The sequence below is a fragment of the Panonychus citri genome, unplaced genomic scaffold (genome assembly GCF_014898815.1).
Source record: "Panonychus citri isolate SS breed McGregor unplaced genomic scaffold, ASM1489881v1 Contig00001, whole genome shotgun sequence".
NCBI classification, from domain to species: domain Eukaryota; kingdom Metazoa; phylum Arthropoda; class Arachnida; order Trombidiformes; family Tetranychidae; genus Panonychus; species Panonychus citri.
This window is the reverse complement of record NW_026515406.1, coordinates 1,778,973-1,804,711: the sequence shown is the minus strand read 5'-3', so window position 1 is coordinate 1,804,711 and position 25,739 is coordinate 1,778,973. Positions and strand designations below refer to the sequence as shown.

The 25,739-nt window shown below is 32.5% G+C and overlaps 7 protein-coding genes across 7 annotated transcripts; 3 read left to right on the top strand and 4 right to left on the bottom strand.

Annotated features, from left to right (window-relative positions):
- Positions 1–1,656: 1,656 nt before the first annotated feature.
- Positions 1,657–2,502, bottom strand: LOC128397296 (uncharacterized). Its single transcript, XM_053358013.1, has one exon. The coding sequence runs from the start codon at positions 2,500–2,502 to the stop codon at positions 1,657–1,659; it is 846 nt and encodes a 281-aa protein (XP_053213988.1).
- A 995-nt stretch (positions 2,503–3,497) lies between these two features.
- LOC128391717 (FAD-linked sulfhydryl oxidase ALR-like) lies at positions 3,498–4,481 on the top strand. The gene is given in 2 exon segments (XM_053351697.1): positions 3,498–4,011; positions 4,014–4,481. Coding segments are annotated over 2 exon segments (495 nt in total). The 5' UTR covers positions 3,498–3,879; the 3' UTR covers positions 4,377–4,481.
- Positions 4,482–4,927: 446 nt separating this feature from the next.
- Positions 4,928–10,162, bottom strand: LOC128391631 (O-acyltransferase like protein-like). The gene is given in 12 exon segments (XM_053351586.1): positions 4,928–5,128; positions 5,204–5,774; positions 5,845–5,927; positions 6,187–6,361; positions 6,427–6,543; positions 6,601–6,694; positions 6,770–7,053; positions 7,190–7,268; positions 7,862–7,936; positions 7,939–7,969; positions 9,044–9,246; positions 9,344–10,162. Coding segments are annotated over 12 exon segments (2,238 nt in total). The 5' UTR covers positions 9,729–10,162; the 3' UTR covers positions 4,928–4,987.
- Positions 10,163–11,380: 1,218 nt separating this feature from the next.
- LOC128386333 (ELMO domain-containing protein 3-like) lies at positions 11,381–13,210 on the top strand. Its single transcript, XM_053345357.1, has 3 exons — positions 11,381–11,767; positions 11,893–12,924; positions 12,998–13,210. Exons 1-3 carry the CDS (start codon positions 11,752–11,754, stop codon positions 13,147–13,149), a joined length of 1,200 nt encoding a protein of 399 aa, XP_053201332.1. The 5' UTR covers positions 11,381–11,751; the 3' UTR covers positions 13,150–13,210.
- An 11-nt stretch (positions 13,211–13,221) lies between these two features.
- On the bottom strand, positions 13,222–16,760 carry LOC128386341 (transcription factor AP-4-like). The gene is made up of 3 exons (XM_053345370.1): positions 16,444–16,760; positions 15,609–16,073; positions 13,222–15,457 (listed from the first exon to the last, which is right to left on the bottom strand). Exons 1-3 carry the CDS (start codon positions 16,615–16,617, stop codon positions 14,909–14,911), a joined length of 1,188 nt encoding a protein of 395 aa, XP_053201345.1. The 5' UTR covers positions 16,618–16,760; the 3' UTR covers positions 13,222–14,908.
- A 445-nt stretch (positions 16,761–17,205) lies between these two features.
- On the top strand, positions 17,206–20,814 carry LOC128386322 (LIM domain-binding protein 2-like). Its single transcript, XM_053345346.1, has 7 exons — positions 17,206–17,630; positions 17,867–18,147; positions 18,300–18,402; positions 18,632–18,804; positions 19,363–19,653; positions 19,736–19,999; positions 20,055–20,814. Exons 2-7 carry the CDS (start codon positions 17,878–17,880, stop codon positions 20,442–20,444), a joined length of 1,491 nt encoding a protein of 496 aa, XP_053201321.1. The 5' UTR covers positions 17,206–17,630; positions 17,867–17,877; the 3' UTR covers positions 20,445–20,814.
- On the bottom strand, positions 20,781–25,166 carry LOC128397289 (phospholipase A2 group XV-like). The gene is made up of 4 exons (XM_053358003.1): positions 24,914–25,166; positions 22,466–22,606; positions 22,026–22,400; positions 20,781–21,849 (listed from the first exon to the last, which is right to left on the bottom strand). Exons 1-4 carry the CDS (start codon positions 25,164–25,166, stop codon positions 21,002–21,004), a joined length of 1,617 nt encoding a protein of 538 aa, XP_053213978.1. The 3' UTR covers positions 20,781–21,001.
- Positions 25,167–25,739: the final 573 nt, after the last annotated feature.

The following is a 25,739-nucleotide window of genomic DNA, read 5'->3' as shown; positions in this document are numbered from 1 at the left end:
GAGATTATGACTGCCACTTTCCGTTGACGATTGATTTCATACATTATGTATAATTGACTTTTCTAGAACTTATATGATGATGATGAACTTGTAACCAGAAATAAAAAAGAGAAAGAAAATATCAAGAGACAAATGAATCTAATCCACATGATGATCAACAATTAGACTGAATTGACCTTTTTATATTGAAAATTATTTCTTTTGGACAATTAAACAAATCAAATCATGGTAAATATACAATTGATTCATGGAAAGCAAGAAATCAATGTTAATGAAAGGAAACAAGTTTTTAAACTAATGAAGAATCATCTTGATTATGTTCACAGTTAATTGATAATATTTGAGAAAATTAAACCAATTTAAACGATTAGCCGACGATTGGACTGGTTCAAAACGGGAATTGGTAATCAGAATGAATATTTATTAATCACATTTTCCATTGAGTGGACCAGTTAACCATCTCTCATCAACGTTGGAACAATCAAATAATGGTTTACTTAATTTCTTATTCACTTTATTATCAAGATTACACATCCAAAGAGAAAAGGATTTCCTAGAATCGACCACCGGTGGATCGAGTTTAATATCATCTCTCATATCTTTTGCACAATGACTGCATGGATAAAATTTAGAAAATAAATTTAATATCGGAATCCGATTTCTTTGATTCTGAATCATTAACTGAAGCCTGATGAGCTTTCATGAAGGATTTGAAGCTTTTACAGGCCCGACAAGACTCAGTGTAATCAGGCATAATTGTCACACATGAGAAAAGAATAAAAGAAAAAACAATAATTAATATTAGTCAATTAGAAAACAGCAAATTAATTGAAAGAAAATAAATCCCAATTAGGTAACACAATCAAGAAAATAGGATCGTATTGTTGTTGATTGATGTTCACATCAAATGATGACTGAATAGATGACGACTCTCCATTTGTGGACATTGTACTTTTAATTTCTTTTAACCGTAACTCCAACAGAGGAAGATCAAGTAAATTAGCTAAACATGGTTACCGGTTAAAGGGTAAAAGCGTTTCAATGAATAGCTTACAAAATCATATTGCTGATCATATGAATACTCTTGCTGTTGTAGTGGTTGTTGGAGTTGTTGGAGTTGTTGAGAATTGTTATCGTGATCGTGATGATCAAATGATGGTAAAATTATCCTAAAATACAGGGTGTAGAAAGTAACGCACAGTGCACCGCATTAGCGGTTGATTTGATTCCAATTTGATTTGATTTGATAACTCCAACAGAGGAAGATTAGGTAAATTAGCTAAACATGGTTACCGGTTAAAGGGTAAAAGCGTTTCAATGAATAGCTTACAAAATCGGACAGTTGTTGGATTAGCTGATGGATTAACAGTTTAGAAAAAATTCAATCCCATTTGTGAGAGTGAAAATTGAAAGAAAATTTAACTTAAATCAATTGAAATTAAGAGAGAAAATCAACTAATAATTTATTTTCTAAATTGTATCGATGCAGTCACCGTGCTAAAGATATGAGAGATGATATTGAAGCCGATCCACCGGTGGTCGATTCAATCTTCGCGTTAAATGAAATGAGAAATTGTATAAACTGTTATTTGATCACAGGTAAATTTATTGATTGATCAGAAAGATGATCATTATAATTCATGACTTGATTGGAATTTAATAAATTGACAATTGTTGATTCTGTTGGTAAGGTTGGTAAGGTTGGGGTTCATAATAAGATGTATTTTGTTGGTAAAATTGGTGAGATTCTGTTTGTTGGTAATAACCAGAGTAATATTGTTCATCAGGTACAAAATCATATTGTTGATCATATGAATACTCTTGCTGTTGCAGTGGTTGTAGTGGTTGTTGGAGTTGTTGATCGTATTGTTGATCGTATTGTTGATCGTGTTGTTGATCGTATTGTTGATCGTGTTGTTGATCGTGTTGTTGATCGTGTTGTTGATTGATGTTCACATCAAATGATGACTGAATAGCAAGAGGAATGTGATTGAGGTTAGATGATGATGACGACTCTCCATTTGTGGACATTGTACTTTTAATTTCTTTTAACCACAATTCCAACTGAGGAAGATCAGGTTCCGGGAGGCTCTTTCTTTTTTTGTAGGCATCTCGTCCTCTTGCAAAATATGAAAGAACATGCGAACGGGTAAGCCCCAAATATTCGACGATTATATCAATTGATCTGCCATTCATCTTTGGGTCTAATTTGAAAGCGTATTTCAATATTTTCTTTTGATGTTTGCTGAAAGTTATTCGTTTTCGAGCACTCAAAGTTGGCCTTTTCTCTTTTATCTGTTCTTTGTTTACACACAAACTTCGATGATTTTTAAAAAAGTCACCCACTTGTTTTTCGGTGATTTTCAATTGATTGGCGAGTTGTTCTCGAAGTGGAGCATCACAATAAATGTATTGATTGAAGGCTTCTAACAGTACCTTCTGTTGATGAGATGTGTAAACGATTCGCCCAGAACGTTTGATGACTTTTTTAGGAACTGGCATAGTGAAAAGTTGCAACGGACACTTGTTGATCGAATCAGACTAGAAATAATGAATAACGATCTATGGTCGTCCTTTTATTTATCGCCCTCTGACCTGTTTCCGCCTCCCTGTTGCTCCCTCAGAGAAATTTTCTATATATCAATTCATGGGTAAATTTTATCGAAAGGATTAATTTTCGGCCTTTAATCCCTCGTTTTAACCAAGTGGCCGATTCTTAATCCTAAAGCCAATCCTGAAGTAAAATATTAATTAGTAATTTTTTCTTTCGTTCAAATGTAACTAACCCTCGGGCTTGTCCATTTTAGGATCTAATTTACTATCTCTAGAACTTTAATGATGAAGATGAAGATGAACTTGTAACCAGAAACAAACAAGAAAAAGAAAATACCAAGAGACAAATGAATCTAATCCACATGATGATCAACAATTAGATTGAATTGAACTTTTTATATTGAAAATTATTTCCTTTAGACAATTAAACAAATCAAATCATAGTAAATATACAATTGATTCATGGAAAGCAAGAAATCAATGTTAATGAAAGGAAACAAGTTGTTAAACTAATGAACAATCATCTTGATTATATTCACAGTTAATTCATAATATATGAGAAAATTAAACCAATTTAAACGATTAGCCGACGATTGGACTGGTTCAAAACGGGAATTGGTAATCAGAATGAATATTTATTAGTCACATTTTCCATTGAATGGACCAGTTAACCATCTCTCATCAACGTTGGAACAATCAAATAATGGTTTACTTAATTTCTTATTCACTTTATTGCGAAGATTACACATCCAAAGAGAAAAGGATTTCCTAGAATCGACCACCGGTGGATCGGCTTCAATATCATCTCTCATATCTTTAGCAGGGTGAATGCATCGATAAAATTTAGAAAACAAATTATTAGTTGAATTTCTCTCTTAATTCCAATTGATTTAAGTTTAATTTTCTTTCAATTTTCACTCTCACAAATGGGATTAAGTTATTTCTAAACTGTTAATCCATCAGCTAATCCAACAAGTGTCCGATTTTGTAAGCTATTCATTGAAACGCTTTTACCCTTTAACCGGTAACCATGTTTAGCTAATTTACCTGATCTTCCTCTGTTGGAATTATGGTTAAAAGAAATTAAAAGTACAATGTCCACAAATGGAGAGTCGTCATCATCATCTAACCTCAATCACCTTCCTCTTGCTATTCAGTCATCATTTGATGTGAACATCAATCAACAACACGATCAACAATACGATCCTATTTTCTTGATTGTGTTACCTAATTGCGATTTATTTTCTTTCAATTAATTTGCTGTTTTCTAATTGACTAATATTAATTATTGTTTTTTCTTCTATTCTTTTCTCGTGTGTGACAATTATGCCTGATTACACTGAATCTTGTCGGGCCTGTACAAGCTTCAAATCCTTCATGAAAGCTCATCAAGCTTCAGTTAATGATTCAGAATCAAAGAAATCGGATTCCGATTCTGGTGGTAAATCTAAAAGCCATGGAAAGACAATTCAAACTCCATCAATTCAATGGATCATGTTGATTGTCCTGTTGATAAAGATGATCTTGGTCGGGCCAGTTGGACGTTTTTACACACAATGGCTGCTTATTATCCCGATAAACCAACGGATTATCAAAGATCAGAGATGAAACAATTTATTGATTTATTTTCTAAATTTTATCCATGCAGTCATTGTGCTAAAGATATGAGAGATGATATTAAGGTCGATTCTAGGAAATCCTTTTCTCTTTGGATGTGTAATCTTCACAATAAAGTGAATAAGAAATTAAGTAAACCATTATTTGATTGTTCCAACGTTGATGAGAGATGGTTAACTGGTCCACCCAATGGAAAATGTGATTAAATTAACCTGATGCGATCTATTAGTTGAGTAGATTGTTCAAAATATAGACATTCAATTGTAATTGAGATTCTCTTTTAATAAAATGTTTCTTTTAATTGTCTAAAATTGAATAATCCATCAATCTAGTAAATATCATTGTTTAGAATTCTTAATAATAAAGTTCTATGATATAATGACCTGGGATATTCTCTGGATTTTGGAATTAATCTCGATTCGTCTCTTCGATCTCAGTTAGGGATTAATTTTCGGCCTTTAATCCCTCGTTTTAACCAAGTGGCCGATTCTTAATCTTTTTAAGGTAAAATATTAATTAGTCATTTTTTCTTTCATTCAAATATAATTAACCCTCGGGCTTGTCCATTTTAGGATCTAATTGACTCCAACCACCTGCTAGAACTTTGATTATTTCAATTAGCTAAGACCTTTGATTAAGATGACCAATCAAATCAGACCGAGATTATGACAATCACTTTCCGTTGACGATTGATTTCATATTTTTCCGCGATTAATGGTTTGAGATTAAATTGTATAATAAAACAAATCAAGTTCAATATCGTTGTGTGTTTCTTGTTGATGTTGATTGTGAACTATCAAAGGGTAAATACATTTGATTATTGAATTTTTTTCATCTTTTTTCCAGTTAATCGGTTTTTCGCCGCTTTCATGATATTTGAAAATGGCCATTCAACGATCGCAGGGAGTATCAAAGTGGCCACAAGAAGAGAAATACAAACTCCAGTCAAAGATATATACTAGTGAATAAAAAGAAATGAGTTAGTATTGCAATATAAAAATATTCTAAGATGGACACTGGTCAATACACTTACCAATGGATATTGTCCTTTTGAGAAATGAGTTCGATAAGAACCAAAAAAGATGAAAAAAGCTAAAGGATGAAAGAGGAAAAATTGATAGGAAGCATTGGACAGAACTTCCCATACATGCCATTTAGCGATAGTGGTCAACAAGGGGAAGTCATTTGCATAAGAAGAGAAAAATATCCAGCCCAAGCAAAGTGACCATATCGCTCTGTGTAAAGCACCATAAAGGGCGATACCCAATGAGCCTGAATAAGAGTCAACATCATGATAATGAATGGGAACCTTAAGGACAAACAACATGGCTCCAATGACTAGTGAGTGAATGGCTATTTTGGTCACTCGGTTAAGCTTTAAGGTTTGACCACCTCGAGTGAAATAACCAAAAAGAAGTCCAATAATGTAAGGGTCAGCTCGGAACCAGGGTTTCGTGTAGATTTGACTAAAGTAAAGGTATTCACGATCTCGATTACCAAACAATACTGTTGGTGGATAATTGAAATAATAGGTTGCTACACCTTTGGCCAAGATTGATCCAGTTAAACATAATAAATTCAGGTAAATTGCTAATTTGGGTTTACTAATCAAAGAAAAATCAACGAAACAATTAGAAATGAATCCAAACAAATCAATCCAATCAATAGACTTACATTGCTCCCAAGATGATGAAAAAGACAAGACTGAAGATAAACAATTGCATGTCCAGTCCAAGGTACCAGGAATGGAAAGCACACTGACCAATGGAAAATATTTCAATTAGAATTTGCAATTACAGTGGACTACACACTTATCGCATGCACACTTATCGCAAGCTCAGTGTGTTATTTAGACTAAGAGCTTAATGTTGACCCTTTACTCATTTCTAATTATCACACCAACTGTAAGGGTTCAAGATGCTTAAATAATTAAGAAACACTAGATGGCGACTATCTAACAAAAATTGCGATAAGTGTGTAGTCTACTGTAGATTGATTTAAAAATAAAATGCTTACATTGGGTTCTTCAGGATTCCAAGGAAGGACATTGGTCAACATTAAGATATTGGGAAGCCATTGGTCTCTGCATGGACTCAGGTATTTTTGAACATACTCAGCCCATAATGGACCAGAGTTCGCATTTTCTGACCAAACATGCATCATCATCAGGAAAATCAATGCAGGTACGATTCTGATAATTATAAAAATGACAATTAATTTCTCGAAAACAATTCAAATCGAACCACTCAAACTGACCTCATGTAACGATAGCCTAAAACTAAAGCGATATTTGATAAATAGCTTGAGAGATTAGCTCGTCGTTCAAACAGCTCCTTGAATCGAGGGAAAACAACTTTAACTGATATGAATGCACTGCAATTAAAAGTCAAACAATTAGTTTAATTATGATTTGAAAGTATTAACTGTTACCTTGTGAATAGGAAAAAATCAACTGATAGGAAACCAGCATTGATTACAGTTTGAAAGGGTCCAGCTAACATGTAGTAAAGATTTGATATTGAATCTGAAATGATCAACATTTAAATTAGTTCATTTTTGTTGATTGTCTTGATTATCTCATTTGATTAGTTATACTCACTTAACGATACGAATCGTATTGTTAAAGGTCCGTGGCCGTGAAGTACGAGTAACATACAAATCGCTTTGAGTACATTAATGAATCTCGATCGCTCCGGTGTCGCATTTTCAACCAAAATTGATCTTAAATTACGAGGCAATGAAAAGGAAATCAACACTTCCATCCAGAAAGGTTTAATTACTTCATCTCCTTCGTTATTGTTATCGGCAATTTCATTGCTATTTACTAATCGATCTAAAATTGTTCCAGCAATTAAGAGGATAACCAAGACTGCAAAGGTGATTCTGCGGAATTTTGAAAAGATGAATGAAATTTTCTTTTCTCATTACAATCAAATTGTAATCATTTAATTGGCTCAAGTCAACCTATGCAATTAACTTGTTAATTAGTTCTAGTTAGTTGTCTTGTTAATATCATTACCTAATTATTGAAGGTGTTGATGCTAATTGCCACTCCTCGGGTCCAGCACAACCTGTTACTTGTAATCCTACTTGATCATCTGTTAATTATTCAACAATCAAGATAATTAGTTAGATCTTATCATGATTAGTTAATCTCTTGATATTTTTTACAATTAATAATTTATTCGCGACCTTGAAATGATTAACTTATCAATCATGTTTTCCAAATCTTATCAATAGTTTGATTCTTAGCTAAATTGTTATCTAGTTTATCATCAAACTTATATTATTAATCTTTGATAAATCGTCTCTAATTTACTGATTTAACCTTGAAAATTCATCATGAACCGAGTGCTAATCAACTGAAATTATTAAAGAGTTACAATTAAATTCCCAACGATTGTATTTTCTGGTTAAATTGTTTGGACTTTTTCTCTGGGAAAAATTGATAAATAGTAATTAAAGAGACAATTAGAAAAGGGGAAAAGTGATTAATGTGAATATTAATTACAAAAGTTAAATTATTGCTCTAAATGATTAGTAAATTGTTACTTGGATAATTTACTTGTATTAAGTAATAATTAACTCTAAGAGTCTTTGGGTCACGTTTTCACCGCTAACGAATTCACAATTAAAATTAATTGTCGAGAATATATCATTTTCAATTCGTACAATTAGTTAATCAACTTACCTTCGAATGAAGTTTTAATCAATTTATTTAAATCATCTTTTGAACAGGCAGTTAATGAACAGAATCCAAGTCGACCAATTTTTCCGCTTTAAAACCTTTCAGTTTATTCTGAGAAAACAATTAGCAAAACAATTAGTAAATTTAGTTAATCAAAATGATTGAAAGTTATCATTAATTAATCAATCGTTTTCTAATTTCATCAATGTCAACAAATCAATTTAGTTAATAACCTTTTCATCAGACTCAATCAATAAGTATAATCACTTATGTTAATTGTAACCTGACAATTTATATTATAACAGTAATCTACTAAATCAATAGCAATTTAAATTGAGGCCAAGATCAATGACATTTAATTGCAATTAAAATGTTTATTAAAAAACACGGAAAAACAAATTAATTCAGATCAAACATCCTTAATCCTTAAGATGGTCAGTTAATTAAGATTAAATTGTTGTTATTGTTTCATGGTGGATATGGTTTAATTTAGCTAAACACAATTAACAGAAATCAATCAACTTACAATTCAAAATCATGTCTCACAATCAACGTCCCCCTTTTAATCATGTTAAATACGAAGCAACAATCAAACACCTAATTAACTAAATTAAAGGCTGATAATTTAACCCTGAGTTGAAAAAAAACATTTAGTTGCAACAATTAAAAAAGAATTTTAGAATTAAGCAAAACCTGATTAAATTGTTAACCTTGATTAGCATAATCATTAAGATATTAGTTAATTTTTTTAAAAAGTAATTAACTAATATTTATTGTGTTAATTGTTGCAGTTAACAAATTTCCGGGCGACTCCAAACCTTGACATTAATTTGTTAATTTTGATGACGATCATCATGATTAAATGATCAATGTATTTTGTAACAATTAACTATAAACAATTCAGGAAATTAACTCAATCCAACAACTTAAATGAAGGCTGAGCTCAAATTTTGATACTAATATCATAAAGTTAATCAGATAATCAAATCAGTTAACTTTACTTGCTTTTGATTTAAAGTTTTTGATTCCTGAATGAATTGATTAAATTGATTATTTCTCATCAATGTTAACCAAGGGCAATGTTAATCTAAGAGATATAAATAATCGTTAAGTATTGATTACATTGGTCAGTGAGTAAATGACAACAATTTCAAGGTAAATTATCACTGGAAATCAAGTAATTACCTGGTCGTTGTCAGTTGATTGTTTGAGTGATAAAACAATTGTACAGTAGCGACCGGTGAAAACGTGATTACCATCACCATTAGAGTCGATCCATGGATTAGATTCAGTTCCGACTTTAAGATTAACACATTCATCAAAATCGCCGAGAAATTCAGTGTTTCCCTTCATAACACCATAGATTATTTTACCTTGAGCATCTTCGACTATTAAATTGTGATAATAATCAGTGAAAGAGAAGAAAAAAATTAGTTAATCAGAACAAGAAACTTTTAATCATTTGAATGAGATTGTTAAACTTACGTTCATGAGCCCAAGTCGATTCCAATGAATGAGCTTGTTGGTATTGATAGAAAAATGATTTACATTGATTACTAATTTTTAGCTGATCAATTGTGTTTAAAAAAGATGATGATAAATTGGTTAATGGTGATGATCTAGATGATAACGATAAGGTTGATATTGAATCACTAGAATCGCCAAATAGGTTTGATTGAATATATTTTGCTCTGGATACAATTAACTTCCTCTCCTGGCCAGAGATATAATTGTAACCATGTTTATTATATGATGATGATGGCGGTGTTAATTGTGAAGATGGTGATGATGATGATGATGATGATGACTTAGATAATACAATAGGAAGCAAGGAAGCGATCAAAATAAATCCTAAAAGTGACCACTTCATTGCAACGGTCAAGCGAGTCGTTGAAAAACAAAACAGTTTTAAAAAAAGTGATTAAAAAACACAGAAAAAGTGAAACTATAGTTGATCACAATTGAATAATAATTTGTAACGAATTTAAAATCAACGAACTGAAAATGAACTAACTCAGTTAATGGTCAAGTTTCAACTGACTGGTCAATAGACACTCAGTGAATAACAAGCAAAAGTCACAAATGAATTGATGATTAAAATGATGAAGAGAAAAGTTATCGTGATGATAATGAGAGAGAAAGAGAGAGATAAATGTAAAGAAAGATAAGATTTTAACTAGGAGAGAAAGAGAGAATTCGATTAATAGGAGGAGGCGATGAAAAGCCCTCTCTCAGAAAAAGAGAACTTTTTTCTTCGATTCTCTCTAAGTTTCTTTCAACTTCCCATCACCTGATTTGCCCATGGCAAGGAAATCCAACTACATGTACTCCTTTATCCTCTAATCATGGTTTTTACCTGAATTTCAGAGGCAACAAACTATTATTCAATTGGGCTAAATATTGTTACCTCTCCCTCCCACTCTCTCACTTTATCGTCTCACTCACGCATTTCTTGCTCTCTCGTAATCTAATGTTATCATCCCTTTGATGATGTAAAAATAAGGAAGAGATCTGACAAACATAGAAGGAAATCAACTAATAAGGCTTACAATTAATTCTAATCATTTACACTTGACCTGATTTTCGTTAATATTTCTTTTTATCTTCAACTTTCTCTTTCTTACTTTACTTTCTTTTCTCATATTTACCTGTAATTTTATACCCTCAGGCTAAAAACTGACTAGTTATGTACGATTGAATGCAAGGTAACCGTTTTATTTTAAATATTTGGTGTAAAACTTTTTTTTCTTGCTTTTCTTTGGTTTCCAAAGGTTAAATTACATTATGAGTTAACTAAATTTAGTTTATTTATCTGCAATTTATGATTAGTATTACAGATTATCAATGTTGACTTTGAATGGGTAAAACTTATCTAACAGTTTAATCAAATTGTAATCAATTTTGATTACTTTTTAAACTTTCAACTCTCCTTGTTGATTAACATGGGATTTACCCAATTGATTTCAACTTGAGGTGATCAAGATTATGCTTAGGATTGATTAACTTGTTTGGATGTTAATTGTTGACGATTTCAACGTTGATTGCATTTCATTTGCCTCGTGTAGCTGTCAAGGTTGACCAATGGAAAGTTTGATTTCAATTAATGTCTTTGGAATTTTTTTTAATTGCTAATGATTTATGATAATTAAGTTCTCGTCTTTTTCATCAATCAAAACTGGACAAGGGTCAATATAAGTTAGTTGATTGGGTAAACCTTTGAATTATTTCATTCTCAGTAAGAAAATGTCTTTGAAAATTCATTGAGTAATTGTTACTATTATTTGATTACAACTTGGACAATTAATTGTAGCAATTTGGTTCCTAAAACGATTATTATTACAATTAAATCATGTAAACGAAAATTTTACTTAAATTTTTCGCGCTCAGGGAAATTATTTGTCATTTATAATTAACTTAATTCAATGTTGAATCGTGAAAGTCATTAAAAATAACTAGACAATTAGCTATCACCATAATAACAATTAGTAAATTGTGCAATCCCTTTTTCATTTGACTGTTATTACATGTTATTAACTAATAGCCGAGGTCAACAATTAACGATTTGATGATTAACCACATTGTGTCCTTAAACTAATTGTTAATCAACAGAATGATCATCATCAAAATTTAATTCAGTTTCATGTTGATTAAAACCTTTAGGTGATCATGTGACATTGACAATTGATGATTAATTGATAAATTGTTTTGTTTTCATTTCTAATTGTAATGGTTACCATGACCATAGAAACCAATAGTAACCTTTTTCTGGTCTCGTCAATAGTTATCAATGAATTTGATTCAATTGTGATTAAAATTTGATTGTTTTCATCCACTCGTACTGACTAATCCAATTTACTAATTGCAACAACTAAACTAGATTGTTAATTGTAAAAATGATGGAAAGATTTGGTAAGGAATTAATTGTAAAGAGGAAAATCAAATTTTCCAAGCCAATGATGGTTCTTAATTGTTAACTTGTTTTTAGGTTAAATTTATCATTAAATTGTGATTTATTTTAATTCTAATTGTTACAGATAATAAACAAGCCGATGATTATATTGATTCTTACAATGAAGCTTATGATGAATGGAATCAAATTAATGTAATTCCAATAATTAATTTATCATCAACCTCTCAAGATTCAACTTCAACTGATTGTAAAGTGATTAACAAATTAATTGGTGACAATCAACTGGATACAAATTGTGATAATCAGATAGTTTTACAATCATCATCAAATGATTATCATGAAAAATCAACAGCAATTAACAATAATGATAATGAAATAATTAATATGACAACAAACTCATCGATAATTAATTCAACCATTAATCCAGTAACACTTGATGAAGTTGATCATTATTTTTCATCAGTAGTTAATTTATCACAATTAAGAGATAAAATTAAACCAGTTCAACCAATTAGCTTTTGGAAAAAGGTAAAATCAATACTAACATTTAATCACAATCAGGTGAGGAAACTTAATTGTAACTTAATCAGTCAACGTAACGATACCTTTGCATTGGCTTTGTTACCATTTGACAATACTGACCCTTGGCATTACCGTTTCTTGGTAACAATTTATACACAATTAGTTAATCATCGTGAAAATAATTTAAACAATCAACAAGATAATAATCAACAATCACAATCAATTCCAAGATATGGTCAACATTGGGAAGCCATTGGTTTCCAAGGGATTGATCCAGCAACTGATTTAAGAGGTGTTGGTTTATTTGGATTGTATCAATTGTTACATTTAACTAATTGTCCTGACAATTTAATCCTATGTCAAGATATTTATTCATTATCAATTGATTCAGTTCAATCATTTCCACTCTCAGCAATGTCCACTAATTTAACGGCCATTGTCCTTCAATTGTTACGTTCAGGTCGTCTTAATGGTTACCTTAATAAACGGTTTTCCTCCTTGATTGTTAACAATCAATCAACTAATTATGTCTGTAAGATGCTTAATCAACTTTATGTTGACCTTTACTTTACATTATTTAAAATTTGGATTAAACAAAATAAAACAATTAAAGATGCCGGATTTGTGTTGAAAGGTAAACACGGTTGTAAACAATTAGAGTTAATTGTTGGGCTAATTTAATTCCTTGTCTTTTTTTTCATCAACAGAAATCAGGATTAAATGCTACAAACAATTAAATTCAATCATTGGAAGCTCAGCTAATTATGGAAGCAAAGTTAATCAACGATTACTATTAAAAGAAACTAATTGTGTTACCTTTTCAAACATTGGTGATCTTTTTGATACACCAATTAGTTAATTGATTTTCCGAAATTAAATCATGACTTTTGATTTTTTTGTCTTTGTACAATTAAAATCATCAACTGCTCTCTCATATGTTGATTACTTAAATTTTAATTATTTTTAGATTGTGAAGGTTTTTTTTATTATCTTGGGAAAGAGGCACCGAAGGGATCTGTTCACAATTAGAGATCCGGTCATTTTAATTAGTTGATTTTACAAATTTCATTGGCCCATAATTAACATCATTTATATGTACCAATTTCCGCTGATTGATTTGTCTTGTGTTAATAATCAATGGTGATGGTTATGACAATTAAGATGATTGGTGACGAAAGGTTTGATGTTGTTGTTGTTGAAAAGATGACAACACAGCTGATTGATGAACTTTTGTTGAAGTTAATTGTTAAATCACTTAGATTTTGATCAAAAGAATATGTGAGGAGGAAATAGGACGAAAAAGACAATCAAGTTTGAAATAGAGAGTGGGAGAAATAGAGAGAGAGAGAGAAAGTTATAATTTGAATAGGTAAACCCATTGGGTGATAAAAACTGTAAATTTTAAGTGATGACAATTATTTGAACAATCAGCTGATGAATCATAGGTAACATTGTTAACTGTTTGTATCCATTGATTATTGATGATGTTTGGGCAATAGTGTTGGTAATATTAGGCTCGAAACGACGACGACACTCTTGGACGTGAAGGGTACAACAAAAAAAATGCGCTTTTCATTTAAGTTACAAGTTTATACAAATTATTATCTTAGTGTTTTTTGCTTCTCTTGCTTGAATTTTCATTGAAATAAGTCATGCAATTTATTTTATGACGATGATAATGATGATGATGGTTTGTAGATGATAAATGAAGATGAAAATGATAATCTTTCGGGCCCAGAGAGTGATTTCTCTTTTTGTGATGAAAATATCCACTTGAGATTCTCTGTTCGCTTTTGATCCTCTTGTCGTGCCTCTAGAGGAAAAATTATCAGCTGATCTCTTAGTTGGTGTTGGAAGAGGAGAAAAAGAAAGAGAAAATTTGCCACAGAAAAGAAAATAACACAACCAACAGACGATCCTGGGCTCTCTTTTCTTGATTGGATAACAATCAACAAATAATAACAATAGAGGTTCACATGATTTGCCCAATGGTAATCATCTATGAGGACCAGCCTCTAACACATGCAACCGGGAGAGAGGCAGAGGGAAAACAATATTGTCCTGATCCAGTGACACTAATCTTTTAACGTTTTGTTTACTAGTGTTAATCATCTTAATTTCGTTGAATATATTGGCTTCTCATAAGAAGTGCACCTTTTCCTTTGGATCTCTTGTGTTACTTTTTCTTATTGGCATCATGCTATTGGTCGTCTGCGGGGCTTTCAATGATGCGATGGTGTGAAGATTATGTATTGGAGACAACTATGTATATATGTATATATGCCTTGGTGTACACAAATAAGTCTTTTAGTGAATAAACCTCTGGTAAGGGTCATTTTGTTTTGACATTCAACTAAGATTTTTGTATCAAGAAAAAAAATTCTTTGTCTTTATACAGGGGATAAAGTTAAATTTCTCCACGCACTTTTCTTTGGGCAGGAAAAAAAGAAAACAAAAAAAAGGTTATATTGTGAAAAAAAGGGAAAACAACAGCGTCGTGATCTCTCATTGTGGAGAGAGAGAGAGGGAGATTTTTAAGGTCAAGCACATGATGTAATTCATCTTGATACTCCCGCGTTGGTTTGAATAGGTTGATTTAAGTTTCTCCTTTTAAATGGTTAAATGGGATGAGAAACTGCCGCCGTTACTAACTTAATGTCATCTCGAAATAAATGGTCACCTTCTAGATGACGAATAGCTTCAACTATGGTATCGAGGTTTTGACGTGAAGTTGTATTGTTGGGAATATTAGCTTCTAATCGAGCTGTTGCATCTCCGATTGAACCTATGATTCGTAAGGTTACCGTTGTTGGTCCACTGTTACCTGATTCATTGCCCACAAAAGGTACATCAATGGGAAGGGCGATGGCGGCAGGTTGAGCAGATTTTTGATTTGCCTTGATTGATGTCGTTGTCATTGGTATAGATGCAACTTTAACTGTTTTAGTTGATAAGTCCTGCGGTGTTTCCACTCCGGTCGGACTGGGAGGTGATGAATTAGGATTACTTGATGGTTGTGGTGCTGTTTGAATAACAAATGTTGTTTGGTGAAGTGGACTTTCCGGACAACTATGTGTCTCAATTTCAATTGTTTCGGCAACAATTTCATCATTAACAACAGAAGACACAGCAGCAGCTGTTTCTTCACTGGCGGAAATATGGCTGTCCTGTAATAGAAAGAAAAAACAAGTAATGAATAATAATCATAATCATTTATTTTCCACAGTGACAAGTTGAAGTGTTCAATTAATGATTGAAAGTAATAATAATCATATGGTTATCATCTGGATTGAGATTTGGTTCATTTTTTTCTCTTACCTCAGGATTTGTATTGAACTGTAATTGAACTTGTTGAGCTATCTCTTTGATTTTTTCAGGATATAATTGAGCTTCAAGAGCCCTCACTTGATCTTCTAATTGCATCCGCAAACGTCTTTCTCGGTCTAACACTTTTCTTACTTCGACCATTTCATTTTTTAATTCTTCGGCACCTAATTCACTTTCAGTACCCGAATTGGTTGTTGTAGGTGTTGTGGTTGTCCGAGAACTTGGTTGACATTGGATACCTTCATCAGAAGAATCTGAATTGGTTGATTCGATTATTCCAGTATTAACAATTTTAATCTTTTTCATTGGAGGAACATTTTGAGCAGACCCATCATTCTCTCCCGTACTACCTTGTGTTGAATATAATCGTTTCAATTGACAAATCTCTTGTAGTAATCGTGTCTTTTCCTGTTCAAGTTGATAAATGTACTCAGCTGTGTGTTGCAATATTGCCGCCTAAATTTATAAAAATAGATAAAACAAGCAACAAGACAGAAGATTAGATTAGTAAATACATTTAAAACATTTAAATTGTAAAAGAAAAGAAATAAAAAGCGTCAAAGTTAAACAAAGGTAAATTGAATAGAAGAGAAAAAAAACAAAGAAAAAGTAAGAGAGATAAAGAGAAAGAGAAAGAGAAAGAGAGAAAGAAAAACACATGATGAGGGAAAAAGAATGGAAAATGATTGGAGATACATTTTTCTCATTGGAAGAAGATTGAAGGCAACAAAAGAGAAAAAGAAAAAGGAAACCACATTAACCATAGATTTTTGACACCAAACCAATTATTCTATTCAATGTAGAGAATATTAATTAATACACTTACCTTGCTTAATTTCTCCCCATCGTGTTTAGGTAGCATAGTACGAAGAGAATTGAAACCAGCATTGATACTTTGCATCCGTCGTCTTTCATTGCTGTTTGCAATTTCTCGTCTAATCCTTTTCTCCTGTTCAAGTTGGGATCTTGGCGATAATCTGGGCATATTTTCATCAAACATCAAGATGATGAAATAGTTAAATTATTGAGAGACAGAGAAAATAAACAAAATTTAATGATAATGTAATGACAGTGAAAGAGAAGAAAAAAAAACAAATTAATTGTTAAACAACAAACAGTTGATATTCATGAAGAAAAAAAAAATAATGAACAGATTTAACTTATAATTCACCAAATCGATACAAATCGATTATTTTTTTTCTCTTCAAAACTAATCGGAGAGAAAAATTGTCGACACTAGAATAGACAGAGAGAGTAACATAATTTGAAGAAAATTTTGTCTCTCAAAAAAGAAGCGCTTCTTTTGAAAGGAAATTCGCTTATGGAAAGTTTGTATTGTATTCGTTTGGAATTTTTCTCTCTTTCGATCAATCGAAGGGTAATCGAGTTTTTCGCTCGATTTTTGTGGGAAGATCGATAATCGTCCATCACTAATGTGAAAAGAAAATAACAAAATGTTATCACATAAACGGAGAGCGCCGAGAATCGATACATCGATAGGTAGTCATCGATATATCGATCGAATCGATTGTTCTTCTCTCTCTTTCTCGCTCTTACATTTACCTTTCTTTTCCTTGAGCAGCCATTTTGTTAGTTGCTTGTTGGTTGAAAGTCTGAAAATGTTGGTGATTCACTTTATTTATATGAAATTATTATTTAATTAATTGTGGACATTTTTCTTTGCTTTTTAGTTGATTTAATATTTATTATTTGGTCATTGTTTTTATATCCTCTTGATCCTTCTCTATCTCTGTGTTTTGGTAAATTGTTTCTTTCCACAATTGGTATCATTGGATTTCCCACCAGTTAATTAATTGATTTATACTTTTTGGTGTTACGTTTTTCTTTTTTGTTTCTTCTCTTTGCTGTTGGTCAAATTGAACAGTGTTTTCTATTGATTCTCTCTGTTTATTATTTTTTCTTTGGTTGTTCGATTTTCCAAATTCTGATTGATGTGATCTCTTTCAACGTTTTGTGTTGGTATTTTTATTTTATTTGGTTCCCTTTGGAACGGTAAGTTTGCTTATGAAGAAAAAGTCTCTTCTAAAAGATATGAAGAAGGAGAAGAATAATTTTGAGAGGGGAAGAAGTATAGCAAAAAAAAAGTGAGAAAGAGAAAACTGAGTAAAAAAAGAAAGAAAAGTAAGGAAGAGTAAGAGGAAAATCATCATATTTTTCTTCTTTTTCATCTTTTTTATTTTTTTTTATTCTTTTCTAATTTCATATCGTCATCATTGTTCTTTATCCAGTATCTTTCAGTATGAGGCCAATGTTTACTCAATGTGTTTCAAGTGGTATGTGTCCTCCTCAATGTCCACCTTCAGTTATGCCACCGGGGCCAAATCAAGGGCCTCCTCCAGGTCCAGGACCTGGACCTGGACCTGGATCTGGACCAGGACCGGGACCGGGACCTGGTTCTGATCCATTTTATCCACCACCGTTTTCTCCTTACGCTAGACGAGTCAATCCGTACAATACTACTGATTTTAGAATTTATGAATTAAATAAAAGATTACAACATAAGCCAGAGGTAAGTTTCATTTCTTATTTTTCATTTTTTCTCTCAGGTCAAATGGAATTTAAACTACAATTAGATTAAAAATTAAATTAATTTCTTTTCCGTTTCATTATTGAATTTTCGAGTTAATCTTTCATTTTGATAATCTTTCTCTAATTACTCAGGAATGTGACAATGTTTTTTGGGATAACCTGGTTAGCGACTTTTTTGAAGACGATGCCACTCTCACTCTAGTGCTGTGTCTCGAAAAAGGACCGCAACGCTTCAGTAAGTCTTTGAAACCTGATTAACAAATCAACCTTTCATTTTCTCTCCCTTTTTTCTCTTCCCTTCACCGCCAACCTTTCACTGAATGAACGCTATACACCCCTCTTGATGCTCACTAGTCAAATTGTTGATTCTTATGCATATTAATTAACCCAATACCTAATTATTCTTCCAATATTGATTACCTGTTTACTTATGATTTTCGTTTCCATCTTTTTTCTCACTCTAGCTATTGGAAGAGCATTAATACCGCGATATTTTCGTAGTTTACATGACGGAGATGTTACTGATGTTTCATTTAATCTGAAAAATCCCAAAGAATCATACTCACATAATTTAATCGTTATGGATTGTGACCAATGTTCAATGATAACTTTCCATGGTAAATTTAATGTTAACAAGGTAAGTCACAATATCTTGCATCTATTTTTTGCTTTATATTAATGAACAAATTAAATCTTTAGTCAATACTCTCAGGACCCTATCTCTCACTATGAAAACCTTACTCTCTTTATTTCTTCTTATTTGCTCCTCACATTTGTTCTCTCTCTCTCTCTCTCTCTCTCTCTACTCCTTTCTCTTTCTCTTTCCTCCTTCTGTTGCCATGACAATATTTCTCTCGAATATCGATCCTGCATCCTGCCTTCCTCCTTCTTTTCAATTTCATCAGATCTAAGTTCTTTTCCTCATCTCGCTCGCGCTCAGCTTTTATCATCATCCTCCTCCTCTCCTCTCCTCTTCTCTTCTCTCTCCCCCTCTTTTTTTATTACTATACTCTTCCATCGATTTCTTTGTTCCTCTTTCTCCTATTTCCTACCTTTTTTCAGCTAAAATATTTATTTTCTTTCCTTTTTGCTCTCTTCCACTATCTCTCCATGTCTGTAGGCTCAGATAAATATTAACTAATCTGATTATTTTCCTCTCTTTTTCCTAACTTTCCTGTTGCCTTTTTATATTCAGAGTATGAATAACTTTCCACCTGGAACTGATCCTCAACAGGTTAAAGAACAAATGCAATTATCTAACGATACATCAACTATTGTGACAACGGAAGGTCGTCTAACACTCGATTTCACCTATGATGATCTCATGCGTATTAAATCATGGACTTTTACTACTCGTAGTTATCAAGAACTCGTCCCAAGAAATACAATCACTATGTTAGCCCAACAAGATCAATCCACGTTAGAACGATTTAGTAAAGACATCTCTAGACAAGGTTTCACGAACCAAACAATAAACTTTCTTAGCGTATGTATATCATGGTTCATTTGAAATAATTCAAACATAAACAAACAATTAAAATCAATACATCTTTTCTATTCAATTTTAGCTATGCTTAATTTTAGAACCAATGCAAGAGCTTATGACCCGTCAGAAATCATGCAATATGGATCCTAGGGATTGTATGAAGCAAACTTTGTATCAAAAATGGCAAAAGTTCATTGGTCCTCCAGATAATCAAAGGACCACAAGTAAAAGAAGAAGAAGAAAAACTTCTGCCTCGAATACGACGAATGGTGGCGGTACAACCGGAAAGAAGAACAAAAACACATCAATTTCTCCAGGACCACAAAGCTTTTCATTAGCTTCTCAGGTAAATATAAATATTTAACTGCGAAAGCAGGGTGCATAGTTACAGTATTTCTTAGGATGTTATGGTCGTAGGAGAACCTTCCATGATGGGCGGGGAATTTGGAGACGAAGACGAACGCCTGATTACCAGACTGGAGAATGCCCAATATGATCCAACAGCATCGGGAGTCTCAAATGGTCTCGAGGATGGGGACGATTACAATTCTCTTGGTCGACCACCAGGACCAGGACAAGGACCCGTCTCGGTACCAGGGCCCGGACCTGGACCACAAGGAAACCAAGGACAACCTCATGGTGGACCTCAATCAGGCTGGCCTGGTCCAAGTGGACCTGGTTCAAATCCAGGATCTGTTTCATCCAATCCTGACAGTAGAGGAAATAATCAAGGAGGTGGTGGACCTCAGGGGTCACAAGTCGATAAAAAACCATCTCCTTTGAATCAATAAATTAAATACATAGAAGATGAGCGAAAACCTTTAATCATCATCATATTGTTTATACTATTGAGATCAACAATCCTGTGAGACGAAAATTTCCAATTGATTGACAACACTTTCATTCCCCCTACCCCCACCATCAATTTCATTGTTTGATATAATATAAATATATACATATTATACATATTATATATAAATTATAGTACAACAGAAAACGAAAAACAAAAAAAAAATTCAACATCTCGACAACATAAAACAAAAATGATCCATTGAGAGCTTAGATATTACTCTAAGAATTGTAAATAGAGAATCTCTGATAAAAAAAGAAAAAGAAACTCGAAATAATTTAAATTAAGTTTAAATTTATTTATTAATTAAATTGTTTCTTTTCTTTCTTCACAAAACGTGTGATTATTAACATAATCATAAATTATTCTTCCTCTTTCTCTCTTTTTAATATACATTCCAATTCACAATCAATTGTAATTGTTATTTGATATTTTCATGTGTTAGCATAACAAAAAGAGCGACAACTTTTTCCATGGACGAAAATTGAATAAACTCGTTTACTGTGTAAATCGTTTCCTCTCATTAGATTGGAAAATATTATCCCAGCCATTATTAATTCCACCCCAAATTGTTTCCCACCAAGTTAATTGTTCCTCAACAGGATCGTAAATGGAGATTGATTTAAGATAATTAATTACTTTTGAATCGGACATGATAGACATATGATCAACCCCATTGAATGTCGCATAATTAACGTCCTTAGATTGTTTCCCTTTCATCCTTAAACAACCTTTAAGCGATTCAAGGTTAACTGTCCCATCGCCATCGCCAGTGGTCACAATTGGATCATGATTAGGAAATTGTTGATAATCGTAGACCAGTGATGACATTGTCGGTAAACCGATTCCATGAAGACAATGGATTGTTATACCGGGTGGATCCATGGATTGAGTTAAATCTTTGGTATCAGACCACATTTCGTAACCGCTTGTATAATTAATGTCTCTAAAAAATTGACCAAATTCACCGATGGTATAGTTTTTAACACCCGTTGAGACGAGCACCTCTGAATCGGGCCAGAAATGGTAAGAGGGTAAAAGATAAGCTAAACTTGGAAAAGTCCGCTCTTCTTTTCGTATGGTGAGTGCGGTTACCGTTAGAACACCGAAATTGTCCCCAGAAGTGTAAGCCTTCAACGCCTTAACTGCCCCACCCCAAGCACCGGCCAATGTGACAAATGATTTCACATATTTGTCTTTCCAGTAAAACTTTTGACGATTAAAAAAGTACAACATAGTTGGACATCCAAGCGAATGACAGATCACGATCACTTTCCGTTGGCCATTAATCTCATATGTTTCCTCGATCAGCGATTTAAAGTTAACATAAAACGAATCCAATTCAACTATTTAATTGTCAACAGCGAGAGAAAAATGCAAAAAAAAACAAATATAATCAAAACGAAAGGAAATCAATTAACTGTCCTTCAAGCTTTACAACTCTGTTAATTGTTACTATGGTTAAGACAATTAACTAAAATAAGGTGATAACTTTTCTCAAGGTTTTGACCTTTCAACTTACGTGGTGACTTTCGGAAATCATAAGGAGCCCCTCGGATATTTACACCTCGTTTGTAACCATTTTTGACCATTTCGGCCACAAGGACATTGAAATAACCTGCGATTGAAACTTGACTTGGGTCAACATATTCAACGGTTGAAGTGTTACCGAAACCGGGAACTTTGATCGTCACACCGGGTGGACTGGAAGTTGTTCGGGTAATTGGATCGTAAATTAATCTCATATTATCAACCCAACAATCGATCACATAAGGAACCAAATCAGCGAGACTTAACCAAAGAGTAAAATATTCTGAGGTTTTCTGTTGGCAAATATAATGAACCACCGAGGGTTTGTCCACCTTAGCATCTAATTGGCTTCCACCATCTCCTGGAACTGTAATTATCTCAATTGAATTAGAATCTTCAATCAAGATAAACAATCAACTAATGGAAACATACCTAAAATTATTGGACTTTTGGGTAAATCAAGTATCGAGTTTGGTTTTGGTTGATTATCATTCTCATTCCAATTCCAGAGCCAATTCCATGATGATGATGATGATGATGAACTTGTAACAAGAAAGAAAAAGAAAAGAAAATATCAAGAGACAAATGAATCTAATCCACATGATGATCAACAATTAGATTGAATTGAACACTTTATATTGAAAATTGTTTCCTTTGGACAATTAAACAAATCAAATCATGGTAAATATACAATTGATTCATGGAAAGCAAGAAATCAATGTTAATGAAAGGAAACAAGTTGTTAAACTAATGAACAATCATCTTGATTATGTTCACAGTTAATTCATAATATTAACACAGCAATTTTTGCTTCGTTCATTTCTGTTTTTGGCTTAGGTCATCAGAATGTGAATTAAGACAGAAAGAGAGAGAGAGAGAGAGAGAGAAAGAGTTGAAGATAAGGATGATGATGAAAGAAGATGAAGATTAAGATGAAAAAGGTTGTGTATCTGCCAAGAAGAAAATAAAATCTATCCAATGTTTTCGCTTGAAGATAAAGACACAATTTCGATAACGATTCGGTTTATCTTTTTCTCTTTCTTTCTTTTGTAAGGGTCAAAACCAAGAGATTCCTTGGTGACCTTTAGGTTAAAGGTTAACCTGGTCAATGTAGTGACACCTATTGAGGGTCACACAGTTCGGGTAGTAGTCTTTCGTTTAAATTGTTAGGTTACAATAAATAACATTGATCTTTGCTAAATCACTTGGGAAACTTTTCATCATCAATCTGGTAAAGGTTATCAACTAAACTTGATTGCTACTTTCATTTCAAGGTAACATTTTCATGTCACAATCTAATCATTACCATTATTGTAGATAAATTATTTTAATTATCATACCAGTCGATGGAAATGTAAACCTGAAGATTGCAATTGATTAATCAAGAAAAAGAGTCAACTAATTTAGAGTTGATTATTTTTGTATTCATCGTCAATGTTGCGAGTGCGAAAACTCAGTCAAACTAACTGTCATTTTTTACGATCAATTATCTGATCATTCTGATTATTCATTTGTCACAAGTGATCAATTAACGATCCATTTAATTTTTTACTGTCAATATTACACATCAAAAGAGAAAAGGGTTTCCTTGGATCGACTTCAATATCATTTCTCATATCTAAAGAAAAGAAATTAATAAATTGTTTCATCTCTGATCTTTGATAATCAGATTGATCAGATCAATTTATCTCATTTCGTGTTTTTTTATTATAAATTTATCTTCATCATCACCATAGGTTTTTATTTCTCTTCTTGTGGCCACTTTGATACTCCCTGCGATCGTTTAATGGCCATTTTCAAATATTATGAAAGCGGCGAAAAACCGATTAACTGGAAAAAAGATGAAAAAAATTCAAACAATTTCCATTCATCTAATTTACTTTGTTTACCTGAAACAATTAAAGTTATAAACTTCAAGCAAATTATTTAGAAAGGCGAAGAAATTTTCCTCAGCTCAGCATCTCGACTTTGCGCTAATTTCTTGGCGAATTATTTTGGAAAACTTGATTAATACTAAAATCTAAGACTGAATGATACTTTTCGGAACGAGTTGGTACCACGACTTGATGGTATTCATGAGAATGGTAAGGTTCAAGATACATGTATGTTCATATGTAAGCTCACTATTTCCACTTTCAGCTGACTTTTTTTCGGCTTATGATTAAAGCTACAACTACATTAATTGTGCTTGTTTAAATTAGGTTAGTTTTTCACTATTAAGGGTCACTGTGGACAAAGAAAGGCCTGAAAAACCTGAGACAATCAAACTGTCACACAATTGTTTAAATGTCAGCTATCGACAGCTAATCAGCCACGTTTTCCGCTAATAACAACTATTTCATTGTTAAATGTGGACTAACATGTATTCGCTATAACCCCAACTAGAATAATTTTCAGTTTCATTTAATTGTTTCATAAGAAACAAGAAACCAACTAGATTTAGATAATTCTTGAAGGATATTGGGGACTAATTCGCTTGGATGTCCAACTAGGTTTTACTTTTTTATCAGATCCTAAAATGGACAAGCCCGAGGGTTAATTATATTTGAATGAAAGAAAAAATGACTAATTAATATTTTACCTTAAAAAGATTAAGAATTGGCCACTTGGTTAAAACGAGGGATTAAAGGCCGAAAATTAATCCCTAACTTGAGATCGAAGAGACGAATCAAGATTCATTCGAAGATCCAAAGAATATCCCAGGTCATTATGTCATAGAACTTTATTACAAGTATTATTGTAAGAATTGTAAACATTATGATATTTACTAGATTGATGGATTATTAATTTTAATTTTAGACAATTAAAAGAAACATTTGATGAAAACAGAATCTCAACTATCTACTCAACTAATAGATTTCATCAGGTTAATTTAATCACATTTTCCATTGGGTGGACCAGTTAACCATCTCTCATCAACGTTGGAACAATCAAATAATGGTTTACTTAATTTCTTATTCACTTTATTGTGAAGATTACACATCCAAAAGAGAAAAGAATTTCCTAGAATCGATTGATAATCCGTTGGTTTATCGGGATAATAAGCAGCCATTGTGTGTAAAAACGTCCAACTGGCCCGACCAAGATCATCTTTGTCAGTCCGTCCGAATTTCGCTTTGAGAACGGAAATCATTTTTTTCTGGCTTTAAAAAGAGCAAAATATTTCGCAAAATTTTACCAGATAATTTTGGCCTAGTGATTCATGGACTTTTGGCTTCCAAAGGTCAGTTTCGAACTTGATGTCAAACAAATTCCATGGTCTCCCAAGTCCATATCTGCGATCTGATCTTGTCAACGACTCGCTGTTCTAAAGTTATTCCGAAAACAAATCTGTTAATTTAACGTAATCGCCCTGTAGAACCAATGTCATAGATGGTCAAAAGCTATTAATTAATGAAAAAGGGACGTTAAATTGACCAAATTAAAATTTTAATTAAATTAATAAGAGGATGAGTTAGAAAAGAAAGAGAAAAGGGAAAGGGTGAATTATGACGTTCGGGGCAATGAAAGGGGACGAGAAAATAAAGAGCATCAGATGAAAAAAGGTCAGTCGAAAGGGTAAATTGTGAGCTTACGAATATATCTTGAGCCTTACCTTTACTAAATTTAGAAAATAAATTGTTTCATTTCTGATAGTTAATCAGTTAGTTTATCGAGGTAATAAGAAGCTAATGAAGATATTACCTTCATCTCATCATGGAATTGA